The 21,492-nt window shown below is 62.4% G+C and overlaps 2 protein-coding genes across 6 annotated transcripts; one reads left to right on the top strand and one right to left on the bottom strand.

The window, feature by feature from the left end:
* Positions 1 to 447: 447 nt before the first annotated feature.
* On the bottom strand, positions 448 to 17,056 carry MMS19 (MMS19 homolog, cytosolic iron-sulfur assembly component). 4 transcript variants are annotated; one of them, XM_064514102.1, is made up of 31 exons: positions 16,874 to 17,056; positions 12,070 to 12,118; positions 11,150 to 11,250; positions 9,623 to 9,708; positions 9,097 to 9,171; positions 8,568 to 8,637; positions 8,230 to 8,358; positions 7,957 to 8,018; positions 7,592 to 7,678; positions 7,165 to 7,239; positions 6,789 to 6,866; positions 6,338 to 6,476; positions 5,742 to 5,896; positions 5,431 to 5,509; positions 5,050 to 5,175; positions 4,622 to 4,703; positions 4,166 to 4,263; positions 3,724 to 3,864; positions 3,264 to 3,419; positions 2,887 to 2,986; positions 2,603 to 2,705; positions 2,408 to 2,482; positions 2,147 to 2,273; positions 1,965 to 2,065; positions 1,828 to 1,884; positions 1,529 to 1,715; positions 1,312 to 1,394; positions 1,061 to 1,225; positions 920 to 979; positions 696 to 796; positions 448 to 617 (listed from the first exon to the last, which is right to left on the bottom strand). In XM_064514102.1, exons 1-31 carry the CDS (start codon positions 16,962 to 16,964, stop codon positions 590 to 592), a joined length of 3,066 nt encoding a protein of 1,021 aa, XP_064370172.1. In that variant the 5' UTR covers positions 16,965 to 17,056; the 3' UTR covers positions 448 to 589. The 4 variants fall into 4 exon arrangements, with proteins under 4 accessions (XP_064370172.1, XP_064370174.1, XP_064370173.1 ...); XM_064514104.1 differs by having other exon boundaries at positions 16,884 to 17,025; XM_064514103.1 differs by lacking the exon at positions 5,050 to 5,175.
* UBTD1 (ubiquitin domain containing 1) lies at positions 17,052 to 21,220 on the top strand. 2 transcript variants are annotated; one of them, XM_064514107.1, is made up of 3 exons: positions 17,052 to 17,118; positions 20,235 to 20,462; positions 20,696 to 21,220. In XM_064514107.1, the coding sequence occupies exons 1-3, from the start codon at positions 17,067 to 17,069 to the stop codon at positions 21,079 to 21,081; spliced, it is 666 nt and encodes a 221-aa protein (XP_064370177.1). In that variant the 5' UTR covers positions 17,052 to 17,066; the 3' UTR covers positions 21,082 to 21,220. The 2 variants fall into 2 exon arrangements, with proteins under 2 accessions (XP_064370177.1, XP_064370176.1); XM_064514106.1 differs by lacking the exon at positions 17,052 to 17,118 and adding an exon at positions 17,147 to 17,536.
* Positions 21,221 to 21,492: the final 272 nt, after the last annotated feature.

Genomic DNA, 21,492 nt, shown 5'->3' with positions numbered 1-21,492 from the left:
AGGGGAGCAGGAGCCTCTAACCAGCACCTTTAGATACAGAAGCACCCTGGCCCCAGGGGATCCTGTGCTTCTGCACAAAGGGGAGCAAAGCCCTTCACCAGCTGAGGGCCTGCTACAGCCCTGGGTGGGGGGCAACGGAAAAGCAAGGCCCAGCAGGGCAAGGCTACGTCACAGATGCCAGAGCACAGGGGTCCCCACCTGGCCTGCAGTGAGAGTCCCCACAGCATTACCAAAACGGGTGTGTTTATTCTTCTCTCACGCGAGTTGCCACACGCTGTGCAGGCGTGCGCAGGCCTGCCCTCTCCACTCACAGGTGGCGAGTCTGTCCATCGCTGGCCCTGGCTGCAGCAGGGGCTGGGCAGGCCACAAGCAGCACAGCTTCTCCCCCTGCCGCAGCGCAGGGAAGAGCGGGGGGTGCCGGGAAGGTGCTGCAGTGAGGGGCGCTGCCTGCTGGCCCCGATGCTCCAGCCCCAGCCGTACTGGGCACTGAGGGAGGCTGGGTCTGTCTGTGGCAGCAGTTGAATCGCTTGGCAGGTCAGCGGGGTCCCGGTTAGATTGTCGGTCAGCACGGGGAGGGCGTGCAGGGTGCTCACCTGCCCGGGCTCCCCAGCAGGAACCTGTGGGGACAGAGGTGGTGCCATCAGCCACATCCCCAACCCTCCAGCTCCCTGGTGGCTACAACAACACACACTCACCACTCTCCCCGTGCTGCCACCGCCTCCTTCCGCACCAGCCTCTTCTTGTCATCCAAGGGCTTGGCCAGCGCCCGGATGACCCGTGCCTTGTACGGGAGCAGCTGTGGGACAGAGATTGCTGTTACTGAGAAAGGTGTGGTGCTGTCTGTCCCCCAGGAGGGGGGCTGGGACCCTCTGGGACCTTCCACCCAGGGGCAAGCAGCAAGCGGTGGTGAAGAACTTACCACTGTGGTGGGCAGGCTGGTGAGCGCATGGGCACAGCGCAGGGCAGCGATGCGGACAGCCTGGAACAGACAGCAGTGAGTGGCAGGGGTGCAAGGCAGAGGAGTGGGGTGCATGGGGCAGAGGAAAGGGGGTGCACGCACCATTGTGGGGCTGGAGGCAAGGCTGAGGAACTTGGTGACCAGTGTGTCGACGTGCAGGCTCATGATCTGGGGGGCTTCAAGCAGCAGCGGCTGGAGGCAGCTCAGTGTGGAGAGCTGCACCACACGGTCTGAGCAGGACAAGGCCTCGAGCAGCAGGGAGAGGAGCTGGGGAGGACACAGGAGATGTGAGTAAGCCCTCCAGCCGCATGCTCTGCGCTGCCACAGTCCCCCCCAGCCAGGCCAGCACTCACTGTGGGCAGCTCCGTCACCAGCACGGGTTTGGGAAGATGGTTGAGCACATGGGACAGGCCCTTCAGGTAGTTGGCCTTCACATCTGTGGAGAGCAGAGGTGGTTACAGGCAGCAAGGGGAAGAAGGAGATCCCAGTGCAGATCCCCAAGGTAAGGGGGGCACCAGGTGGTGAGCCCAGCCCCACAGGCCAGGCGGGGGCCAAGGGGCGGCCGCTCACCGGGGCCAGCCCCGTGGAAGCCCTGCACCAGCTTGGGCACGTTGTCGGTGAAGAAGCGCTGGCGGAACATGATGCGCACGTCGGCGTGGCAGCCCTTGTGCAGCACGTCCGGGGAGTCGGCCATGAGCAGGGAAAAGCCGTCGGCCGCGACAGGGCCCAGCTCTGCGTCACCCAGCAGGCCCAGCAGCTGCGAGGGAGAGAGCCCTGAGACGATGCATTGTGGTGCCAGGGGTTCCCACCCAGCTGTGGAGGAAGAGGGCAGGCTCCTCCGAGAGCACCCAGCCCCACATACAGCCTACCTTGTCCGTCAGGCGGGAGCTCAGGGGGTGGTAGCGCAGCACTAGGGCTTTGGTCACCTGTGCAGGCAGAGCAGAGTCAGCATGGGGCTGCCCCCCGCCCAGCTCCTCCCTCCTCCAGCACTTGGGGCAGGCCTTACCCAGAGCAGCAGGGTCAGCGCCTGTGTTCGGTGCGGCCCCTCTGCAAGACTGGGCTCCAGCCTGTTCACTGCCAGCTGCAGGATCTCATCCAGCTGCTGCCCTGGGGACACAGAGGAGACAGGCTGATCACCCCCCCAGCAGCACCGCACAGGGACCCACGGCAGCCTGCCCACTCTCTTACCTGCCGGGTGCTTGTTCACCAGCCCTGCAAAGCACTTGGCTGCAGTGGTGGCTGTGAAGGGGCAGTTGCAGGAGCAGCTCAGTGCTAGCAGCTCCCGGAGCAGCCTTTCCTGCTGAGGGATCACCACCTGAAAGAGATCCGCAGCCTTTTACAGCCTGGGGGCCACAACTGCTCCCCTCCTCTCCCCATAGAGCTTGCTTAACCCACAGCCCTGGGCAGGACTCTTGGCCACGGCCCCTCCACCCTGTTCCCCCAACTTACATTGCGGGGCAAGGAGCAGACAAAGGCCATGAGGAGAGCAACAAGGCGTCTCTGTGCTTCAAAGCGCTCCCCACCCTGTGGGGGAAGAACAGCACCTACTTCTTCACAGTCCTTGCTGGCAGTTGCTTCCCTGTGCGCCCACAGTCTCATCCCCTGCCTCTGCTCAGGCAGCTCAGCCCCAAGCACCCCACGCACCTCAAAGGGCTGGAAGGAGCAAGGAAAACTGTTCTGCGGCAGGAAGGAGACCTCTCCATCCAGGAAGAGGGGCACCACATGGGACACACTCTGGGCAGCCAGTCTAGGAGAAAGGAGACATCGCAATGTGCTGCTCTGGGAGCATCACCAGAGAGCTCTGGGGTACCTGTCAGGTGGCATGGTATCTCCCTGAACAAACAGCAGTGGAGGGGGACACAGCGTGGCCCTCTCCACGAGGGGATGCTGTGCCCAGCATCCCAGCAGCCCGCGTCAGCATCACTCACTCAGGGCTCAGATGAGTGTTGGCGGCGCTGATGACAGGGACCATGGCAGCCAGGGCCTCCTCCTCTAGCAGTGCCTTGCCCAGCAGTGGGTGGGTGCTCTCTGCAGACAGCGGAGTGAAAAGGGACATGCTGGAGCCTGCCACAGCCATCCAGCACAACCAGGCGGCATAGGCCAGTGACCCACACTGGCTGTGGGGGCTGCAGCTCTGGCCCTGCCAGTAAGGCACTGGGGCCCCACAGTGCCTGCATTTGCCAGAGGGTGACAGCAGCAGCAGCAGCGCTAGCAGCAGGGTCTCGGACCCCAAAGGGGCTCCCAGGACCCCACAGAGCCTGGGGAGCTGTCTCCTGCCCCCTTTCCCACTCAGCCCTGTGCCTACCTTGCATGGCAGCCTGCACAGCCATGGCCAGCAGGTAGGGCACCACTGTTTGGTGATAGTACCAGCAACTCTCCGCATCCTGCTGGCACTGCAGGGCCACGCGGTGGAGGCTCTGGCACACAGAGACCACATCTTGGGCATTCCTGGCCTCGCTCCCTGCAGGGCAGAGTCACCGTCACACCAAACAGCCACTGCCCCCCACCCCTTCAGTGCTGGGATCGTGGGGGCAGCACACCAGCAGCATCCAGCTGCGTGCTGCCCTTTCCAGGGCATGGCTGAGCCCAGGGCAATGCAGCTCTCCCTCCTCACCCTCCATCAGTGGGATTCACAGCCCAGCCCTGGGCTGCCAGCACCAACCCTGCCTCCTTGCTTTCCCACCCCCTTTTAGCCCATCCCCTGCGACAGAGGCAGCTCCTGCCCAGAAGTGCTGCGCGCAGCTGCCCATCGCGGGCTGCGTTACCTTTCTGCACCTGTCGGAGATGCTGCAGCAGAACGGGGACGGTCTCCCTCACGATGCTGGTGTGCGTGGACACAGCTGCCAGGGCCTGCAGGCAGCGCTGCCGCAGGGAGCGCGGGGCACGGGAGCCCTCCTCCTCCCGCTCTGAACAGGACACACACCTCAGAGGGGTGTTGGGGGACACCCAGGCCCTCCAGTCCAAGGGCAACCATGGCCCAGAGAACCTCAGGTTGGATGGGGTGAAGCAGCACAGCAGAACTAGCCCCTGGCACAGCCTGCCCAGTGCCAGCACCATGGGGCCAGCGCAGAATCCCCCAGTGAAGGGGGCCATGGACCCCCCCTGTGTGGCACAGCCTCACTGCCTGGTAGGCGCTGACCAGGGGTGGGACAGGGCTTCACCTCAATTCCAGAAGTCATTCTCTTCCCCATGGCCACCAGCCCCTACCTGACTGCAGCTCCTCTCCAAGCCTCGGTACCATGCGCTCAGAGAACATCTGCGGATAGAGGGGGGCCAGGGATCCGACTGCCTCCATTGCTGCCTCACTGCAAGGTGGGAAGAGAACAGCAGAGGGGAGGTGAGTGCTTCAGACCCTGGGCTCCTTGCACACAGGCTGCAGAGACCTGGGCTAGAAGGTGTCTCCAAAAACCCATTTCTCAGCAATCTGCCCTGTTCATCCTGCTGGGAGGTGAAGCATGGCCCCCACTTTGACAGGCCCAGGCTTTCCAATTTCCAGCCCAGAAATATCCCAGTTTATCCCATGGCTCTTATACCCAGGTAGTCTTTTGGCTTAGACAGCTCCTGTGCCTTTACCCAGATTACAGCCCCTCTCTGCAGCAAAGCCAGGTTTTATTCCTCTTCCCAGAGCGCGGGTGACTGGAATGGCTCCAGCCAGCCCCTCACCTGCTCTGGGAATCCTCCTCGTGCAGAATGAGCCGCAGGAGGTGATCCACAACCAGCTCCAGGTCAGGAGGAGACAGGAAGCCTGGAACAAGAGCCATAGAGGAAACTTGCCCTTGGCCAAAGCAAAGATGCTGGTGTCCTGGCCAGCATCCTTCCTTCTCATCCAGGTTATTAGCAATGCAGCAGCATGCCAAACTCCAGAGGTACATGGTACCCAGTACGAACAGGCAAGAGAGACACCAAGTGTCCCTGGAACTCGTGTCCTAGCTAGGAAGTGCCACCACTTCTGTACAGTCACACGTGGCACTGGATCTGACCACCCCACCCAGTGCAACAGGCCAGGTGTCACCCATCAGCCATGTGCTACCACATCTCCCAGAATGAGGTGACACCTCCTTTTGACCACCCAGGGGAAGCAAGACACCAACCTTGCAGCGAGCCCAGGACAGTCAGCGCCCTGATCCCCACCAGCTGCAGCTGCACGCTGGGGTCCGTCATTGCAGAGAACACCACAGTGCAGACCGGGGCTCGCAGCGCCAGCAGAGCACTCTCATCTGGAGCAGAGGCACAGAGTCACTGCCTGCGCTGGGCTGTCACAGCACAGCCACTACCCACAGCACCTCACAGGCCCTTTTTGGGGCCCTGCTGGTCCACACCCAAGCATGTGAGATCCCTGGGACACAGCTGGCGGTTTGCACACGCAGCCATCCAAGTCAGGGAGCTTTCCTTCTCTGTCAGCATAGGAGAAGGTGAGGGCACGCCAGAACCCCGGAGACATGGACGGCTCCAGAGGGTCCAGCAAGCCTCACCTTCTTCCACATGTCCCCACTTCTGCTGCAACTCCAGGAAGCCGAGCAGCATTTCCAGGATTGTCCTCCTCTGGCTGCTCTGCAGGGGCACAGAAGTTTAACTCAGATCACTGTCACTGCTGGACACTGCTATGTCTCAGCCCAGTGCTGCAAGGCCAGGGGGTGCCCAGGGGGCCCCCACCCGCAAATAGGGAAGGACACCCACTTCGACCGATGCCCTCCACCAGTGCCCACCCCCACCACACCACGCAGAACCACCAGCCGCACTGTGCCTTGCTGTCTGTGACGGCAGAGCCCAGGGCGCCCCTCACCTGTGGGTGCTTGGTGTACTGCTCCAGCAGCAGGGGCACGACGCTGCGGGTGACGCGGTGGCAGGTGCGGAGGGAAGCACCCGCTGCTGTCTGCAGGAGCTTGGCACTGGGCCACACCAGCTTCATGTCGGGCTCGCACAGATGGTGCCTGCAATCTGAGATACGCTGGGCGTCAGCCGCGCTGGCGGAGCTGCCTCTGCCTTGCGTGCAGGGACACAGCAGATACCTGGGCTGGGAAATGCTGCTGAGCTCTGGGGTACCATGGCTCTAAGCTGCAGCACAGCCTCCTTAACAGAGCTGCCTCCCTCAGCTCCAAGGGCCACGGTGCAGCCTTGGACACCCCAATCCCAGCAGAGAGGGAAGCAACTCAATCCAATAGGTATTTCCTACTGTGCCCCCTTCTCCTCCCTCTGGCAGCTAATTCCCTTGGGGAAGCCAACGCTAGCTGCAAGAGCTAGAAAGGAAAGAAAAAAGTTTCAAAGAGAACAGGAGGGCAGATCCCCTCTGGCTAGGAGGATGTTTGCAGGCCTGGCAGTGCCAGGCCCTGTCCACCAAGCCCGGCTGCTTGGGGCAGAGTAGGTATCTCCGCCGGCTACCTTGCAGGACACTGCTGAGGAAGGAGTCGAGGAGGTCCTCGGTGTCGGAGCTGAGTACGGAGCGGGAGAGGCAGGCAGAGAGAGCGTGCAGCGCAGCCAGGCACTCCGCCTCGACCTTCTCACTCGCCGTCTGGAACACCTGCAGGAGAGGCCATGGGACGAGCTGAGCTCGGTGCTCACCCCAGCTGCAAGCTTCGCACTGTGAGTGTGGGCTGCAGGGCTCAGGCGCCAGCCTCACTGCCGGCACGCTTCGAACACGCAGCATGGCACACCCGGCCAGCCCCAGGGACACTGGTAGGGGCGGCCTGTCCCTGCATTTCAGCCAGGGCTGTCCAAGGCCACGGGTGGGGGCTGCTGGGAGATACGGGGGCTTCCTGGTCTGGCTGTGAACTCCTGCCCAGCAGGAGCCCGACTGTGCTGGAGGATTTGCCAGGGGCCCTGCAGTACTCACCTCCCTGCGCAGGGACGACCAGAGGCTGGGGAGGAATTCCTGCAGCTCCTTCTGCCCGTAGATGGCACAGCAGGCTGTCTGCAGGAGGGAGCCAGGAGCAAGCATCAGAGAGAAGCCAGCACAAGGAGGACACAGAGCAGGGACACTGCCTGCCCCAGCAGGCTCACACAGGGCTGCATGAACCGCATAAGGGAGAGAGGAAGAGGAAGGAGTGATACAGGCCAAAGAAGAACCCTGGAAACTATGGACCAGGTTCTATAAGGGTGGGTTACTGACTGGCAGAGACATGAGAGGGACTTGAAGGTGGCTGTATGCTGCTCCCTCCCAGCAGGCCAGGCCAGCTGCAGATTGAAGGGAAAAGGAAATTCTTCCTTACCAGGGTCTGCAGGGAGTCAAGCTTGGCACTTTGCAGGTCTGAGTCCATCTTCTCGATGAGCAGAGGGAGTAGGAACTGCAGAGAGAGGCAGTTAGACTCATCCTACCCTTTGTGCCACCTTAACACACACATCTGTGGCCCCATGGGAGCTGCACACTCAGCTCCTCCCAGGAGATCCGAAGAGGGGGGGATACCTGCAATAGGCAGCCTCTTCCCAGGGTGACAGGACCAGCACCCTCCCTATGCCCAGCCCCAGGGACAGGCGGGACTGGGGGGCTGCCAGCAGGAGACAGGACTGCCCTTGCACAGATTCCTTGTCCCAGCAGTTCCCTTCCCACAGAGTCACACAGGGAGCTGCAGCACTATGAAATGCAGCCTGTGCTCGAGGAACAGCTGGGTGCCCGAGAGCTGCCAAGGAGCCACCTACCTCAGCAAACTGGGGTGTGGAGGCCAGTACAGCCCGGAGGCTCAATATTAGGTCTTCTCTCTGGATGCCATGAGGGTCATTGGGGGGCTAGAAGGGGAGCGCAGAGAGCAGGCGACCTGTTAGGAAACCTCCTAACACAGCCATTGGCTGAGGCTGCACCACCTCATCTCGAGCAGGGCAGCAGCAATGCTGGTCACCAGAGCCAGCCTGGCACCAGAGCTAGCCTGGATACCACGGCTTGCAGCACAGCACCGCCCAGCCAAGCCTCTTGCCCACCCTCACCTCCCATTCCCTGGAGGGGACACAACGCCACAAAAAAACACTAGGAAAAGGAACAGTCTGTGGCAGGGGGCAGACTCACTCACTGGAGTAAAATCAATGGGGAAGTAGCAGGACGTCACTTCAAACAGCTCTTCCACAAAGGGACCTGCAGAGAAAGGACAGAGGATGTGAGAAGAGATGTTGGGGAAGAGGGGCACAGCATCCGTGCTCAGCACCAGCCACAGGCTGGCTCTGCAGCTCCCAAATCACGTCAGGGACAACCCCAGCCCTGCTTGGGCCCAAGGGCCACCCCTCCAACAGCAGGAAGAAAAGTGACACATCCCCTTATCAGCTCCGCATGGCAGGCGCAGGCTCACCCAGGGCGTAGTTCTTGACAATGAGATCACGCACAATCTGGAAGGCCACCAGCAGGTTGCGGGGATCCTTCTCCCCGTCCATCACCTGGATGAAGCCGAAGGTGAAGTCAGCACCCAGGCCCTTCAGCTCTGCAGAAGGAAGGGGCGTGAGCAGGAAGGGCTGCAGAACTCCAGACCTCACCAACATGACAGTGAAATCAGCCCTGCTTCCCTGGCTCAAGAGCCCTTCCAGCTCTTCCCGAGCAGTACCACACAGCCCCCCTGCCCCGAGCAGGAAAAAGCGAGCCATTTTCCCAGCCTGAGCAACTCCAGCATGGTTCTGGCCTCAGCCCCCTCACCTTCTTCCCTGGTGCCCATGAAGTTGGTGATGATGCTGTAGACTGTGTGGCGGTCCAGCTGCAGCAGGGACTGCAGGGAGGAGCAAAGCAATTAGAACAAGCCTCCACACATCGCAGCATTGCTACACAGCACCCAAGGGCGCACACGTGCCCTTGAGCAGCAGGCAGGACCCCCAGCAGCTCAGCTGCTGCTTCCTGCCACACAGATCCCATTTACTACATGCAAAGTGTACACATGCACCTGAACACAACCGCATGTATACACAACCCAAATCATGCCAGGGCCACACATGCTGCCTGAAAGAAAGGGCCTGAAGAAAGTTAATTCCACCAGGGGTGAGAAAAGAGAGGGCAAGGGCCAAATATGATCAGTTGCCTTCTGCCTTTGCAGTGAGCCACGCTGTCTCTAAGCTCCCCGGGGGCACTGGACTGCTACTGATTGACATGAGCTCAGTCCTCAGGGCAGGCGGGCCATCCCCAGCCACACAGAGAACAGGGACAGGAGCAGGGGGGAAATCACATTGCTCACCTGCACATGCACCTCCTGGAAGATGGCTTTGAGCACAGACACTGCCAGCCCTGGGGCCAGCACCTCACACATGCTCTGTAGGCAGGTAAAGCAAAGTAAGAATAGAAACCACGACAACAGCTCCTGCCCTCTGTACAGCAGCCACCTCTAGCACTGTGGGATCCTCCCGAGACCCCAGGGAGAGCTTGCCATCCTCACTAACAGGACAAGACGAGACCCCCGTCTCTCCTGCTGGGAAAGGCCAGCCCCGAGACATTAGCACGTAGTGGGGAGGACCTAGTCTGCTCCCCAGGGTGCTCAGTGATACCACTATAGGGCAGAAAATCAAGGCAGTCTCAACTCCCCTGCTGTGTTGCAAGGGACATAGCAGGAGCAGAGGAGACAGGACAATGTGATGGGCAGGAGCTGACAGCCCAGCTGGGCTCTGCTTGACACATTGCTCCAGCCTGCAGCCAGGTGTTGCACCTTCCCAGTCCCACTCTGGAGCACGTCCTTGCAGCTGCGGGCTTGGAGGACGCAAGCTCACCAGCGCTCTGAGTCCCTGGAGCACTGAGGGTATCACGAGGTGATGATCTTGCAGCCGGTTCTCATAGAACAGGACCAGATGCAGCACTGCCAGAAACAGACACCGAAGCGTGTTAGGCCCCGGAAACTCAGCACCAGCCCTGGCTCTGCCAAAAGCAGCTGCAGGTTGAACAGTGAGCAAACCTCGCACGGATGAACGTGAGGGCTGGCCAAGCTTCTGCCACTGTTCGGTGCACCCACCTGGCTCTGACGCCTTCTCCCTTCCCCTGTGAATGACCCACGTCTGACCGCAGTGGGGCAGCACCCACCTCCAGCCATTGCAGAGGTGCTGGAGCTACCAGGGAGGTGTCTGCCCTGGCCTGTCTGGACATGTGGGTGCAGACACTGGCAGGCACCAACGCTCAGTGGAGGGACTGGAGGACGTTGCGGGGTGGGGCGCAAGGCTGGAGCAGGAGCCCTGGGTTCCCTGTGTTTGGCTCCACAACACGTTCCTGGGCCCTGAGTCACGGCCACAGACGCCTGCACACCCGGGGCCTGGGGAGCGGCAGCAGGAAGCAGACTGGAAGAGCCGGCTGGCGGCATCCTGTGCCCACAGCTGCTGCAGAAATCACCCCCCCAGGAGGCAGCCTGACACAGCATGCTTGAGAAATGAACCGCGTGAGGAGAGCCACGAAGGGAGACGGGCCAGCCAGGGGGGTCACAGCAGCTGCCTGTGCCCTCCCAGGGAGCTGGCTCTGTCCACCCTTCTCCAGAGCTCCTGGTGACTTGGCTCTAACTCAGCTCCTTCCTCTCTCTCAGCTGTCCTGACTTCCAGGCTTCCCCACTGAACCTTATCACCTCTCTCCATCTCTACAGAGCACCTCAGTCCCCATCACTGTCATTACAACTGATTCCAGTTACACCAGTAGCTCCGTGTGCATTTCATTTCTGTGTGCTCCAAGTCAATGTTTGACAGCACTTATTGTCTTCCCCTGCTGCCAGCCAGCAACTACGTGGCATTTAATACAGCCAAACCTTCTCCTTGCCTCCTTGAAGGGAGTATCTTCCTCCTTCCCCTCAGGTCCTCCACTCCACCATCATCCTCACATTTATCTCTGACCTCTCCAGGCCACAGGGACCCCCACACACCCCGAATTAACATGGGCAGGCACCAGAACTGTGGTGTGACTTGCTTTGTGAATGACGGCTTTCCTGCAGTGATTCACCACCCAAGGATTTTGACATGCAGATATGTCCCCCAGCCTTCCACGTGCCACTGAGCACACCTGGGTGTGCAACGCCCACACACTGCTGGGGGCACCAGCTGCCGCTCCAGGGCTCTGGCTCATTCGTGTAGTGACCTAAATTGTGTTGTGAGGGTAGCAAAAAGGCTGAAGCGTGAGGCACTACATCCTCCTTGGACTTCGACCCCTGAGATGGTCACAGTACTAAATCAATCACTTTGTCAAGTGGAAGATGGACCCTCTCAGGGCACAGGCTTTTCCTCAACCCTGCCAGCAGCCACCCAAAGGCCCAGTGCAGCCCTCACCTTCCTTCTCCTGGAGCAGGGAGTAACACTGGAGCAGGACTTCCGACAGCAGCTGGATGCCTCGCCCTCGTGTCCGAGGATCTGCGTTCTCCAGACAAGACCTAGCCAACCGTGATGGAAACCCAAAAGGCCTCTTGTGAGCAGGGACACTTGAGCAGGAAATGTACCCCGAGCAAACCCAAAATGAAGAAGTGCTGCTGTCCAGGCAGGGGGCCAGTGGCATAGTCCTGCCCAACTTGGGTCCCCTCCTGCCTGCAGGGTGGGAGCAGACCCCTCCTATCCTGACTTTGTTGCAAGCATGTGTCTGGCCCCAGAGCCATGCAACCATAAACCCAGAGGAAAGAAGCCTCTTCTCAAGTTGGACCAAAGAAAAAGCTCTCGCACGATGCTCTACACCCCAAACTCAGGCTCCCAAGAGCAGAAGTGCTGAAAAAGGGCAAAGCCTTAGACAACAGCATCATACAAAGAGCCAAACCCAGCCCCCATCTTGGGAGAAATGAGTCCCAGGCCACAACAGCTCACAGACAGAAGCCAGCAACATGACATGGAGATGTGCAGCTGGGTACTTAGGCAGCTCCTGCCAGGGACAGCCCCACCTGAGATGTGCCCTGTGGCTCACTGCCTGCCACGACATCTCTACTCAGTCCTGGGAGAGCCTCAAGGCCTGGTCTGGGCCTGCCCTTTCCCAAATGGCTCTTGAATTCTGAGAGGATAAAGCACAGCTCAGCCCCAGTGCAGTGAGTGGACAACATATTTGCAGGCCTGTGTGCTGCGACATGTCTGCCCGAGTGCTGGAGTTAGCTGTAGCTCATCCTGGACAAGTTGTTACCATGCACGTTTCCTTCTCACAAACCCTCCTTGCAGGAATCTCCCCTGCAATACCCTTATGTGGTGCAAAACATGTGCAAAGCTTTTCTTACCCAAGGGCTTCCACAAGCTGCAGTACAGTCCAGCTTCCATCTTTAACCCCTGGAGAAAGACGAGGAGTAAGAGAATAAAGCAAAGACTCCCAGACTGGTGCTTAGGCAGGGTGCTGGAGACACGGGAAGTGCCCCAGCATGACCATGGGCAAGGCTGGCCTGGTGGCCGGCACCTCCTTCAGCATAATTGGAGCTATGCGCACGCAGGGATGGAGCTACCTCCAGCCCTTCCTGCGAACACCTCTGGGATTGAGACTCATCTGGATCAGAGCTGAGGGCAGGCGGCGAGGGGTGAACTTCCCCGTGCTCTGCCTGTGCCTCCCCCCGTGGCCACTGCGGCAGCCTGGCTGCATGTCACTGACGTGCTGCTCCTGAGAGAAGCACACAGCCCCAGATGCTAACAAACACCCAGCTTCCCCTCTTGGCTCCACCACCTCTGTGCTGCACTAAGCGACATCTGCACAACCTCGCTGCAAGATGGGGAGAAGGACGTTTTGTGGTCAGAGTAAGACACAGCATCGGCAGGTTATTGCCAGCTGATTCACACACCCCAACCAGGTTGCTTCACTCACCTAATACCTCAATTTCCTTGTAATTGAATTGGGGAGAGTCACTCCTCCAGAGGCTTTGGCAAGGACCTGCTGCACCCTACAAGAGCTTTGGCAGCAGGGCAGGTTCTCCACTCCTGCCACCCACAGCTGATGTGACACACGCTCAGTACAAAAGCTCTGCAGGTGCCCTGTGGGCAGATGTGCGGTGGGAGGCAAGGGACTGCATTGCCCTGGGCCTGCTAACCTCTGACTCACGGACAACAAGGGATGTTGCTGTATAACAAGCAACACCCCCTGCCCACAACCAGGGTAAAACAACTTTTCTCCACAAAAAAAGCACCGAGATCCACTATCTTTGCCCAGGAGTGTTTCTGGGCACTCTGGAGGGCCCTATTTGTTCCCGTGTCCTGCTGAAGTCCAGCCTACATGGCTGGCAGACCCACACACTGAGAAGCCTAAAGGTTTCAGTTTGGGGCTTTCCCAGGCCTTATCTCAGCCAGTGTTTCCTGCTGCTGCAAACATTTATTGGCTCTTTCTAAAGCAGTTAATTTCAATATTAAGTCATGCGGTTCATTAGAGAGGTCTCTGGGGGTGGAAGAAATTATGACAATGTTTTCTGACAGCAGGCGGCCCTGGCTCCCAAGACAGGGCTTCAATCCCACTTGGCATAACAGAGAGAGAGAGCCTGGAACGAGGGACAGAACTGGTGCATGACAAATAAGGTGAGCCACGAGGAAAAAGAGGGGTCCAGCAGGCCACAGAATCAACAGGCCCAGACCAAAGCGGAGTTGCCACAAGTGACAGCTCTTAGGTGCTGATGAAGTTTCTTGCAGGAAAACAGAAGTGCGATGGCTAGCAGGTGTTGTACACCGGCATGATGCACAGCAGACTGCCAAGACAGCTCATGCGACCCCCTTCACTTCTGGGATACAAACACCTTGCTCCCAGAGCACAGCTTACGAAAAGCTTGCAGCGAGCTTACAAAAAGCCCTTGTGCCTCTTTCCTGAACCACTGTGCAGAAGGTCTGAGACAAATATCTTCTCCACAACCACCCACTCAGCCTCTCTGCATTTTCAAAGACTGAAAGCAACATCTACCCAGAACAGCTGGTTTCCTAATCAACAGGAAAGGGCTGAAGTGTAGTGATCTAACCGCAATCAACTACTGATGTTCCCTGCGGTTTGGAACCCCTTTGCTCTGCTCCAGCCTTCCCCTGGGAACGCGCTCTCCTCTCCGAGACGCGGAGGTTTGACTGGCTTTGCCCTGCGTGAAAGAGCCCCACGAACCCCAGTGGCATCACCTGCAAGCGCTGCCTCATGCTCGCAGCACCAGCAGCAGACGCTGCAGCAGTGGCGACCATGGTTTAAGTGCAAGCACAGCTATAATTGGACCTGCCTCAGCAGCACTGCAAGCACAGTAGTTAGCCCGTGAAACTTCTGCCTCCACATCTGGCAGCAGCAAGTTCCCAAGGTTAATCATGCTTCCTGAAGGCCAGTATTCCCTTTAACAGGAGCGGCTGCCTTTCCATGCTGCAGTTCCCGCAGTTTGAGAGGCTAAACTGAAGCAAGCGCTTTACCTTTGCTGTATCATTACTCGGAATCCATCTGCTCCCTTTTCTGACACCTCCTCCCCCCTTTCTCATGGTATCTTTCCAGACATTAATCATTTCTGCACACTTTCCATTTTAGCCCATCTCCCCCACTCCCTCAAAACGCGAACACAGTATTCATGGCGAGCGTGATGGATTTCTGTAACAGCAGCATCCCTCTCTCCCCATTTTTCAATAAAAACGAGTTCAGCCTCCTTCTGACACCCACTGACCTGTGCAGTCCGAGCTGCCTGTAGCAGCACTGAAGTCTTCCACTTGCCAAGTTACAGTTAATTTAGTACTCAGCAACACATGCGAGAAGCTCAACATGTTTCTTCCGACAATCGCACAAAGGCCACGAGGTTAGAAAAACCTCCCCTTTTGCTCAAGGAGATGTGATGCAATTTAATATTTTCTGATGTATGATTCTATGAAAGGTCAGAGGGGCCAAAGGACACTCGCTGGCTCGCTCGCTTGTCAAGGGAGGTTTGTCACAAGTGCCACATGGCTGACAGGAGCTGGGGGGAGCGGCTTATCTCTTGGTATGTCTGTGAAGAGGCAAAGCTTTCTCAGGGCACTTCTGTAACACAACCATAGATGACAAGAGCAATCGTAAGGTTATCTTTCCTCCCTCGTCTACTGCAAACATGTTGGAGGCTTTCTGCAACTCTTTTGCAACATCTTGAATGTCACATAGTTTAGTGAATTCCTCCAAATTTCCTTGGCGTCTTTTTCACTGCGCATTACATGGACCCCTGGGTTATCTGCCAGTTTTGCCAGCTCATCTCCTCACCAAGATACCACTGGACAGTTCACAACCCATCGGTCTTGGGAAGGCTCGGTAAGCTACCCTGCTGTACAGTGTAGTCCATGTAGCCCTTCTCTGCTCTCTCAGATCCTTTCCAAACACGAAGAAGCCGCTGCCTAGAAACACGAATGCTCTGCCTTACCCTTAAAAAGCCACATTCCTGAAGCTGCAAATTCCCTAACGTAACAAAGTCACCAAATCGCTGCTCCAAGCAGAAAGACAAATTATCCAAGGAAATCAAATGCCTCAAGCCCTGCCAGGAAAGGAGGAGAAACCACAGAAAGGGCAGCCAGAGCCTGAGCCCCAGGACCAGGGACAGGAGAAGGCAGCACATCAGTTTCCTCCCAAAGGCAGGGCCAGGGGCTTCCTTCCTGCAGGCAGCCACCTCTGCCTCCCAGCCAACCACACCCAGGACCATCCTGCAGCTCCCCCCGTGCCTCCAGCGCTGCGGCTCACAGCCTCACACAGCCCCACACCACAGCCCCCTGCCCCAAAGTCCCACTCCCCGCTCCAGGTCGGCCTCCCAGCACCACCAGTACCCGACATCTTTGATCCCAGCCCATGCTCTGGGCCAGCCCTCCAAAATCCTGATCCACCCCCCACACCATGTAACTCTGCATCCACCCCAGCAGCATCCTGTCCCCATGCCCTGCTCCACCCCACGACCACCCCAATGCCAGACCTCACCCCACAATCCCACACCCATATTCTGCCCTGCCCCATGGCCATGTCCAAAACCCAGTGCCCGGCCCCACGCTCCTCTGTCTCACCCCATGGCTACACCCCATGCCCTGCCCCATCCCCCCCTACAGCCCCGTCTTTGCCTGGCCATGCCCACACATCTATTGCCTGCCCCACAGATCCATGGGTATGCCCCATGGTCTGCCCTGCCCCACAGCCATGCCCCATACCCTGCCCCATAGTCATGCCCTGCCCCACTCCACAGTCCCATACCCACACCCCCATACCTTGCTCACAGCCGGGACCTTCCCTGCCCCACCCCACACTTCAATGTTCTGCCCCATACCCCAGGACCTGTCCTATAGCCATAACCATGCTCTGCTCCACGCATTATGCCGTGTCTTCATACTCTGCCCCATGCTCTACCCCACAGCCCCATGGCCACAACCATGCCCCTGCCCTGCACCACAGCCCATCCCACAGCCCCATAGCTTTGTCTCTGCTCTGCCCCAAAGCTTGCCCACAGCTTCATGGCCATGCCCTGCCCCACAGCCATGCCTTGCCCCACAGCCTGCCCCATAGGTCCACGGCCATGCCCCTGCCCTGAGTCACAGCCCACCCCACAACCCCATAGCTCGGCCTATGCTCTACCCTACAGCCTGCCCACAGCTTCATAGCCATGCCCTGCCCCACAGCCCACCTCACAGCCCCATAGCCATGCCTTGCCCCACAGCCTGCCCCACAGGTCCACGGCCATGCCCCTGCCCTGCACCACAGCCCTTGCAACAGCCCCATAGCTCTGTTTCTGCTCTACCCCACAGCCTGCACACAGCTTCATGGCCATGCCCTGCCCCACAGCCCACCTCACAGCCCCATAGCCATGCCCCCGCCCTGAGCCACAGCCCGCCCCACAGCATCATGACCATGCCCTGACCCACAGCCATGCCCATGGCCATGCCCTGCCCCACAGCCTGCCCCATGCCCATGCCTCTGCCCTGCCTCACAGCCCCACGGCTATGCTCCTGCCCTGCACCGCAGCCCACCCCCACAGCCTCATGGCCATGGTCACAGTCACGCTCCTGCCCTGCCCCACAGCCCGCCCCACGGCCATGCCTGGCCACACTACACCCCCGCCCCACGCCAGGCCCCATCCCACCCGCCCCGCCGCCCGGTACCTGCCGCCACCTCAACGGCGCGCGCATCCTGCTGGCCAGCCACGAAGTCCTGAACGAAGGCGACGAGGGCCCCGACGCCGTCCGCCGCCATGACACCCCGCGCCGAGGGCAGCTAGCCGCCGGCGCACCCCGCCGCGCGCATGCGCCACGCCGCGGGCCCGCCCCCCCCCCGCGCGGGGAAGGGCCGCTGAGCATGCGCGCCGCAGGCGCGCGCCCCCCACCCCGCCACGGAGGGCGAACAGCGGGTCCGCCGGGGGGCGGGGCTCCCCCGTACGGCGGGGCGGATGGGACAAAAGCGTCGCGGGAGCGAGCGCGCGCACGTGGGCGGCGCCGGCACCGGTGCCGGTGGCGGCGGCGCCAGGCGGGGGTGTCGGCGCGGGCGGGGCGGGCCGGGCCGGGCCCGGGCGCCGCCGGCGGTCACATGCGCACCTGGGGAGGGCGGAGCGCGGGGTGTCTCCGGCGGCGGGGCGGCCCCGGCGCTCAGAGCCGGGCGGCGCGGCTGCACGGCGCCGGGCCCCGCGGGCGGGCGCAGCGCGGAGCCGGCCCGGCCCCATGCCGAGCGCCCCGCGCCGCTGCCGCCGCCCCTGAGCCCCGACATGGGCGGCTGCGTGGGGCGGCAGCGCCGGGAGCGGCCCGCCGCCGGCAACCCCCGCAAGCGAGCAGGTGAGCGGCGCCGGCCGCGCGCCCCGGGGGCGCGGGCACGGGGTGGCCCGGTCCGCGGGCACCGGGGGGGGGGTCCGGTCCGTGCACCCCCGGGGGGGATCGCGGGCACCGGGGGGGGTCCGGTCCGTGGGCACCGGGGGCTGCCTCGTCCGTGCCTCCCGACGAACCCGCTGTCCCCGTGGGGTGCAGCCCCCCGGGGGCCGTGCCCCCCGCCCCGCCCCGCCCCGCCCCGGCTCGTAGCACCGAGTTTTCCTCCCAGCCGGCGCCGCTGCGTTCCGGTACCGTACGGCGTGCGCGCGGGGCAGAATCGTGCCCGGGGTGTAACGCCACCTCCTGCCCGGCTCTGCCGGGTCCCGGCTGCTTTTAGGCCTGCGCTAGCCCCGGGGCGCTTTTTTTTGGGGGGGGGAAGTGCCCAAGGCGAAGGCTCTCGCCCCCCCGGTCCCCGCCGTGAGCCCCACCGCTGCCCCGGCAGGACCCGTGGGACGGTGCCACCGCGATGCAGTAGCGCCGGAGTTGCTGCCCCGGGCTCCGGCCGCCGGCGGGTTTTGCATCGCCCGGCCGAGCTCCCCGCCTGCAAGCAGCAACCCGTCCCCGCGTCTCCACCTCCGGAGTCGCTGTGCCCCGGCTGTTGCAACTTGCGGGGTGACGGCGCCCTGCGGGATCCGGCCCCCGGCATTCCCGAATCCGGCCCCGTCGGGAGCGGTGCGGGTGGCGGGGTGAATCACGCCCCCCCGCCTGTCGCCCTCCTCCCCAGCCGGTGCAGCCGCAGCGCCTTGCGCCCGCCGCGAACCGCCGTGCTCATGGCCGAGCGCTCGAGGAGGGGCAGGAAGCGCCGGGCGCGCGGTGAGGACGGAGGGAGCCCCGGCCTCCTCCGCAGAGCCGGGCGAGAGGAAGAGCGCTTTTCTGGCGGGACGGTGACTTCTGTTCCACGGACAGCGTGGCGAAGCCCCCGCGCGGTGCTGTGGGACGACGGCTCCCGGCTGTCCCGCCTGGGGTGCTGCCGTCTCCTTGTGAACGCGTGGGTGCTGCCGGGCTGCTGGCCCGGCCGGGGCTGTTTGCTCAGCTCCGAGGGTGTGTGAGGCCCTCGGCAAACACCTCTGTGCCGACTCTGTGCCGCTGCGCCTGGGAGGGTCGGATCCGGAGGCCTGGCTCTGCGTGCTCCTTCCACCTGCAGACCCGCTGGGGTCCTTTGCGCCAGCCCTGCGGCTCCTGTGGGTCCACCAAACCGGCGGCTCGTGCCTGCAGCCCGCGGTGGGGGCAAGAGGCCGGATCCAGGCTCGGTTTGCTGCTGGAGCAGGTCCTCGGCCGCGGGAGCTTCTGCCCCGGCCAGGACTTGCCGCGACCCAGTGCCGGGTGGATCTGGCGTTTCTTGTCCCCTCTTCAATGGGGGAGGCTGCCTGGAGGCAGCAAGGCTGCGTCGGGATGGGGCAGCCCGGTGCCGGCAGCACAGGAGGCGGGCGGCCAGCCAGCCAGATCCTGTTGGCTCGCGGCCGGGCACGGGAAGTGGCCGGACCTGTCTCGAGGTGCTGTGACGGCGGCGCGTGGGGAAGGGGGTGGAAGGTTGCACAACGGGCCAGGAATAGAGCAGCGCAAGGTGATTAGAGGCTGCCAGGCCTGGGCTGAGCGGCAGCAATAAATAAAGAGGCTTAAATCCTGCCTACCTGGGCCAGGCCTGTGAGGGGCGGCTGCCTGGGCTCCCTGCGGCGCGGATCCCGCTTGCTCGCCCACGCCAGCCCTCTTCCCTTTCCTGCAAACGAAGCAGGGAGGACGGCGCTGGCCGGGAGTCCCGCTGCGAGCACGCTTCGGCTGCACCGGGTGCCTCCGGCTCTGCCCATGTCCTGCGGTGGTGAGGCCGGCGGCCCCCCACTCTGCCTCCTCGGGGCTGGGGACAGCGCCCTCCCGCCGCCCTCCGGGGCAGCTGCTCACTCTGACCTTGCTCCGTCCTGCGGCGCTGCAAATCCCTCCTGCCCGGCGCCGTGCCTGCTGAATCGGCAGCGCTGCTGCGGTGGCCGCCCGGGGACGCGGGTGCTGCTCAAGGATGCTCAGCGTCCTGCCCTGGGTCCCGCGCCTCCGGGGCAGCTGGGCTCTCCCGTGCCCCTTGCGTCCCCCAGGGTGGGTGTCCCTTGTGAGGGCTGGTGCACCAAGGGGTTGTGCCATGCATCGCACTTGCCCGGGGAAAAGCCTTCCCAGGGACACAGCTGGAGCACGTGGGGTCAGGCCCCAGCGGTCCCGCTGCCGGCCCCACGGAAAGGGGAGGCAGGAAGGAGCTGCCGCCGCGCATTGTCCCCTGCTCAGCTGGGAGCGACGGCAGCTCCTTCCTGCCCCACGCTTCCGGCACTGCCGTGGGGCCAGCGCTGTTCCCATGGGGCTGCCGGCTGGCTCGGCAAGGGCAGTGATCCTGGGGGCTGCTGAGCTGTGGGGGGGCTGCTCCGTGGGGGCATCCAGATGCTGCCCGGCACCGGGGCAGCCAGAGAGGACCCGGGAGTCCTGCCCTTCGCTTGGGGCCGTGGCTCAGCCCCCGTAATCCCTTTCCCGCTCTGAGCCGCCGGCTTATTCCCCGGCTAATTCCCCGAGCTATAAATACCGCCCTGCCTCGAGGCCCGGCGGCCGCCCTGCTGCGGAAGAGGGAGTGCCCGTGGTGGGGGGCCGCCTGGGAGCCCCGTCCCGCGGCCAAGCCCTGCCTCCGCTCCCTCCACAGGCCGCAATGAGCCCCTGAAGAAGGAGCGTCCCAAGTGGAAGAGCGACTACCCCATGACGGACGGGCAGCTGCGCAGCAAGCGGGACGAGTTCTGGGACACGGCGCCCGCCTTTGAGGGCCGCAAGGAGATCTGGGACGCCCTGAAGGCGGCAGCCTATGCCGTGGAGGCCAACGACCACAGCCTGGCCCAGGCCATCCTGGACGGAGCCAGCATCACCCTGCCCCACGGTGAGCGCGGGCGCTCGAGGCAGGGCTGGCGGCGGGGGCCGCACGCCCCACATCCTGGGGAGCCTGTGGGTCGGGGTCCTGGGATCAGGGTCCTGGGTTGGAGAGAGGCCACCAGCTGCCTGCTTGGCTGCACCAAGGGGGGCAAGCGAGGCTCTGTGCCCTCTGCCGGCCCTGGGACCCGCTTGGTGGGGGTGCCCGGGTGCCCGCAGCCTCTCACCCCGCTGTGCCCCCAGGCTCCCTGACCGAGTGCTACGACGAGCTGGGCAACCGGTACCAGCTGCCTGTGTACTGCCTCGCGCCGCCCGTCAACCTCATCCTGGAGCGGAGCGACGAGGAGGGCGCCGAGCCCGCCGAGCCCCTGCCCAGCGCCCGGCGGGAGTTCGCCCTCAAGGTGCGCCTCTCCACGGGCAAGGACCTGCGCCTCAGCGCCAGCATGGGCGACACTGTCGGGCAGCTCAAGAAGCAGCTGCAGGTGCAGGAGGGCATCGACTTGGCCTGGCAGCGCTGGTTCTTCTCGGGGAAGCTGCTCACCGACCGCACGCGCCTGCAGGAGACCAAGATCCAGAAGGATTTTGTCGTGCAAGTGATTGTGAACCAGCCGCTGCCGCCCAGGAACTGAGCGCCCACCCGTGTGGGCCTGGCGGGATGGTGCAGGGGCTGCCGCAGCCGGGGGGGGCACAGCCCTGGGGCGCCCCCGTGCCCTCCCCGAAGCTCCTGGGCCCACCGAGGTGCCCCCAGATGGGACCTTCCCTTGGAAAGGGCCGTGTGGGGCTGTGCCCGCCGCGGTGGACCCTCTCTGCCGGGGCATGTGCCGCGCTTGCTGCAGACGGTCCGAGACCGAGCACCTCCTGGGGGCCGGCGTCTCGCCAGGGAGAAGCCGTGCGCTGCCGGCTGGGCCGGGGCTCCCTCGGGCCGGGAGGCCGCTGGGGTGCTGGGCTGGGTGGAGATGTCTCCCCTCTGTACATAGCGTGTGTATTTATCAATAAAGCCTTTTCATCCTTCCTCCAGCCCCAGCAGCCCCGGCCGGCTG

This window comes from Dromaius novaehollandiae, chromosome 6 (assembly GCF_036370855.1).
Source record: "Dromaius novaehollandiae isolate bDroNov1 chromosome 6, bDroNov1.hap1, whole genome shotgun sequence".
In the NCBI taxonomy this organism is placed as follows: Eukaryota; Metazoa; Chordata; class Aves; order Casuariiformes; family Dromaiidae; genus Dromaius; species Dromaius novaehollandiae.
This window is presented reverse-complemented; position numbering and strand designations above follow the sequence as displayed.

Coding starts and splice junctions, on each gene's coding strand:
- UBTD1 (XM_064514106.1), top strand. CDS start 17,158: ATGGGACAAAAGCGTCGCGGGAGCGAGCGCGCGCACGTGGGCGGCGCC. Junction 17,537..20,234: donor CAACCCCCGCAAGCGAGCAG/GTGAGCGGCGCC, acceptor CTCCCTCCACAG/GCCGCAATGAGCCCCTGAAG. Junction 20,463..20,695: donor CAGCATCACCCTGCCCCACG/GTGAGCGCGGGC, acceptor CTGTGCCCCCAG/GCTCCCTGACCGAGTGCTAC.
- MMS19 (XM_064514102.1), bottom strand. CDS start 16,964: ATGGCGGCGGACGGCGTCGGGGCCCTCGTCGCCTTCGTTCAGGACTTC. Junction 9,172..9,622: donor TCCAGGGACTCAGAGCGCTG/GTGAGCTTGCGT, acceptor ACCTGCCTACAG/AGCATGTGTGAGGTGCTGGC. Junction 2,066..2,146: donor GGTGAACAAGCACCCGGCAG/GTAAGAGAGTGG, acceptor CTGTGTCCCCAG/GGCAGCAGCTGGATGAGATC.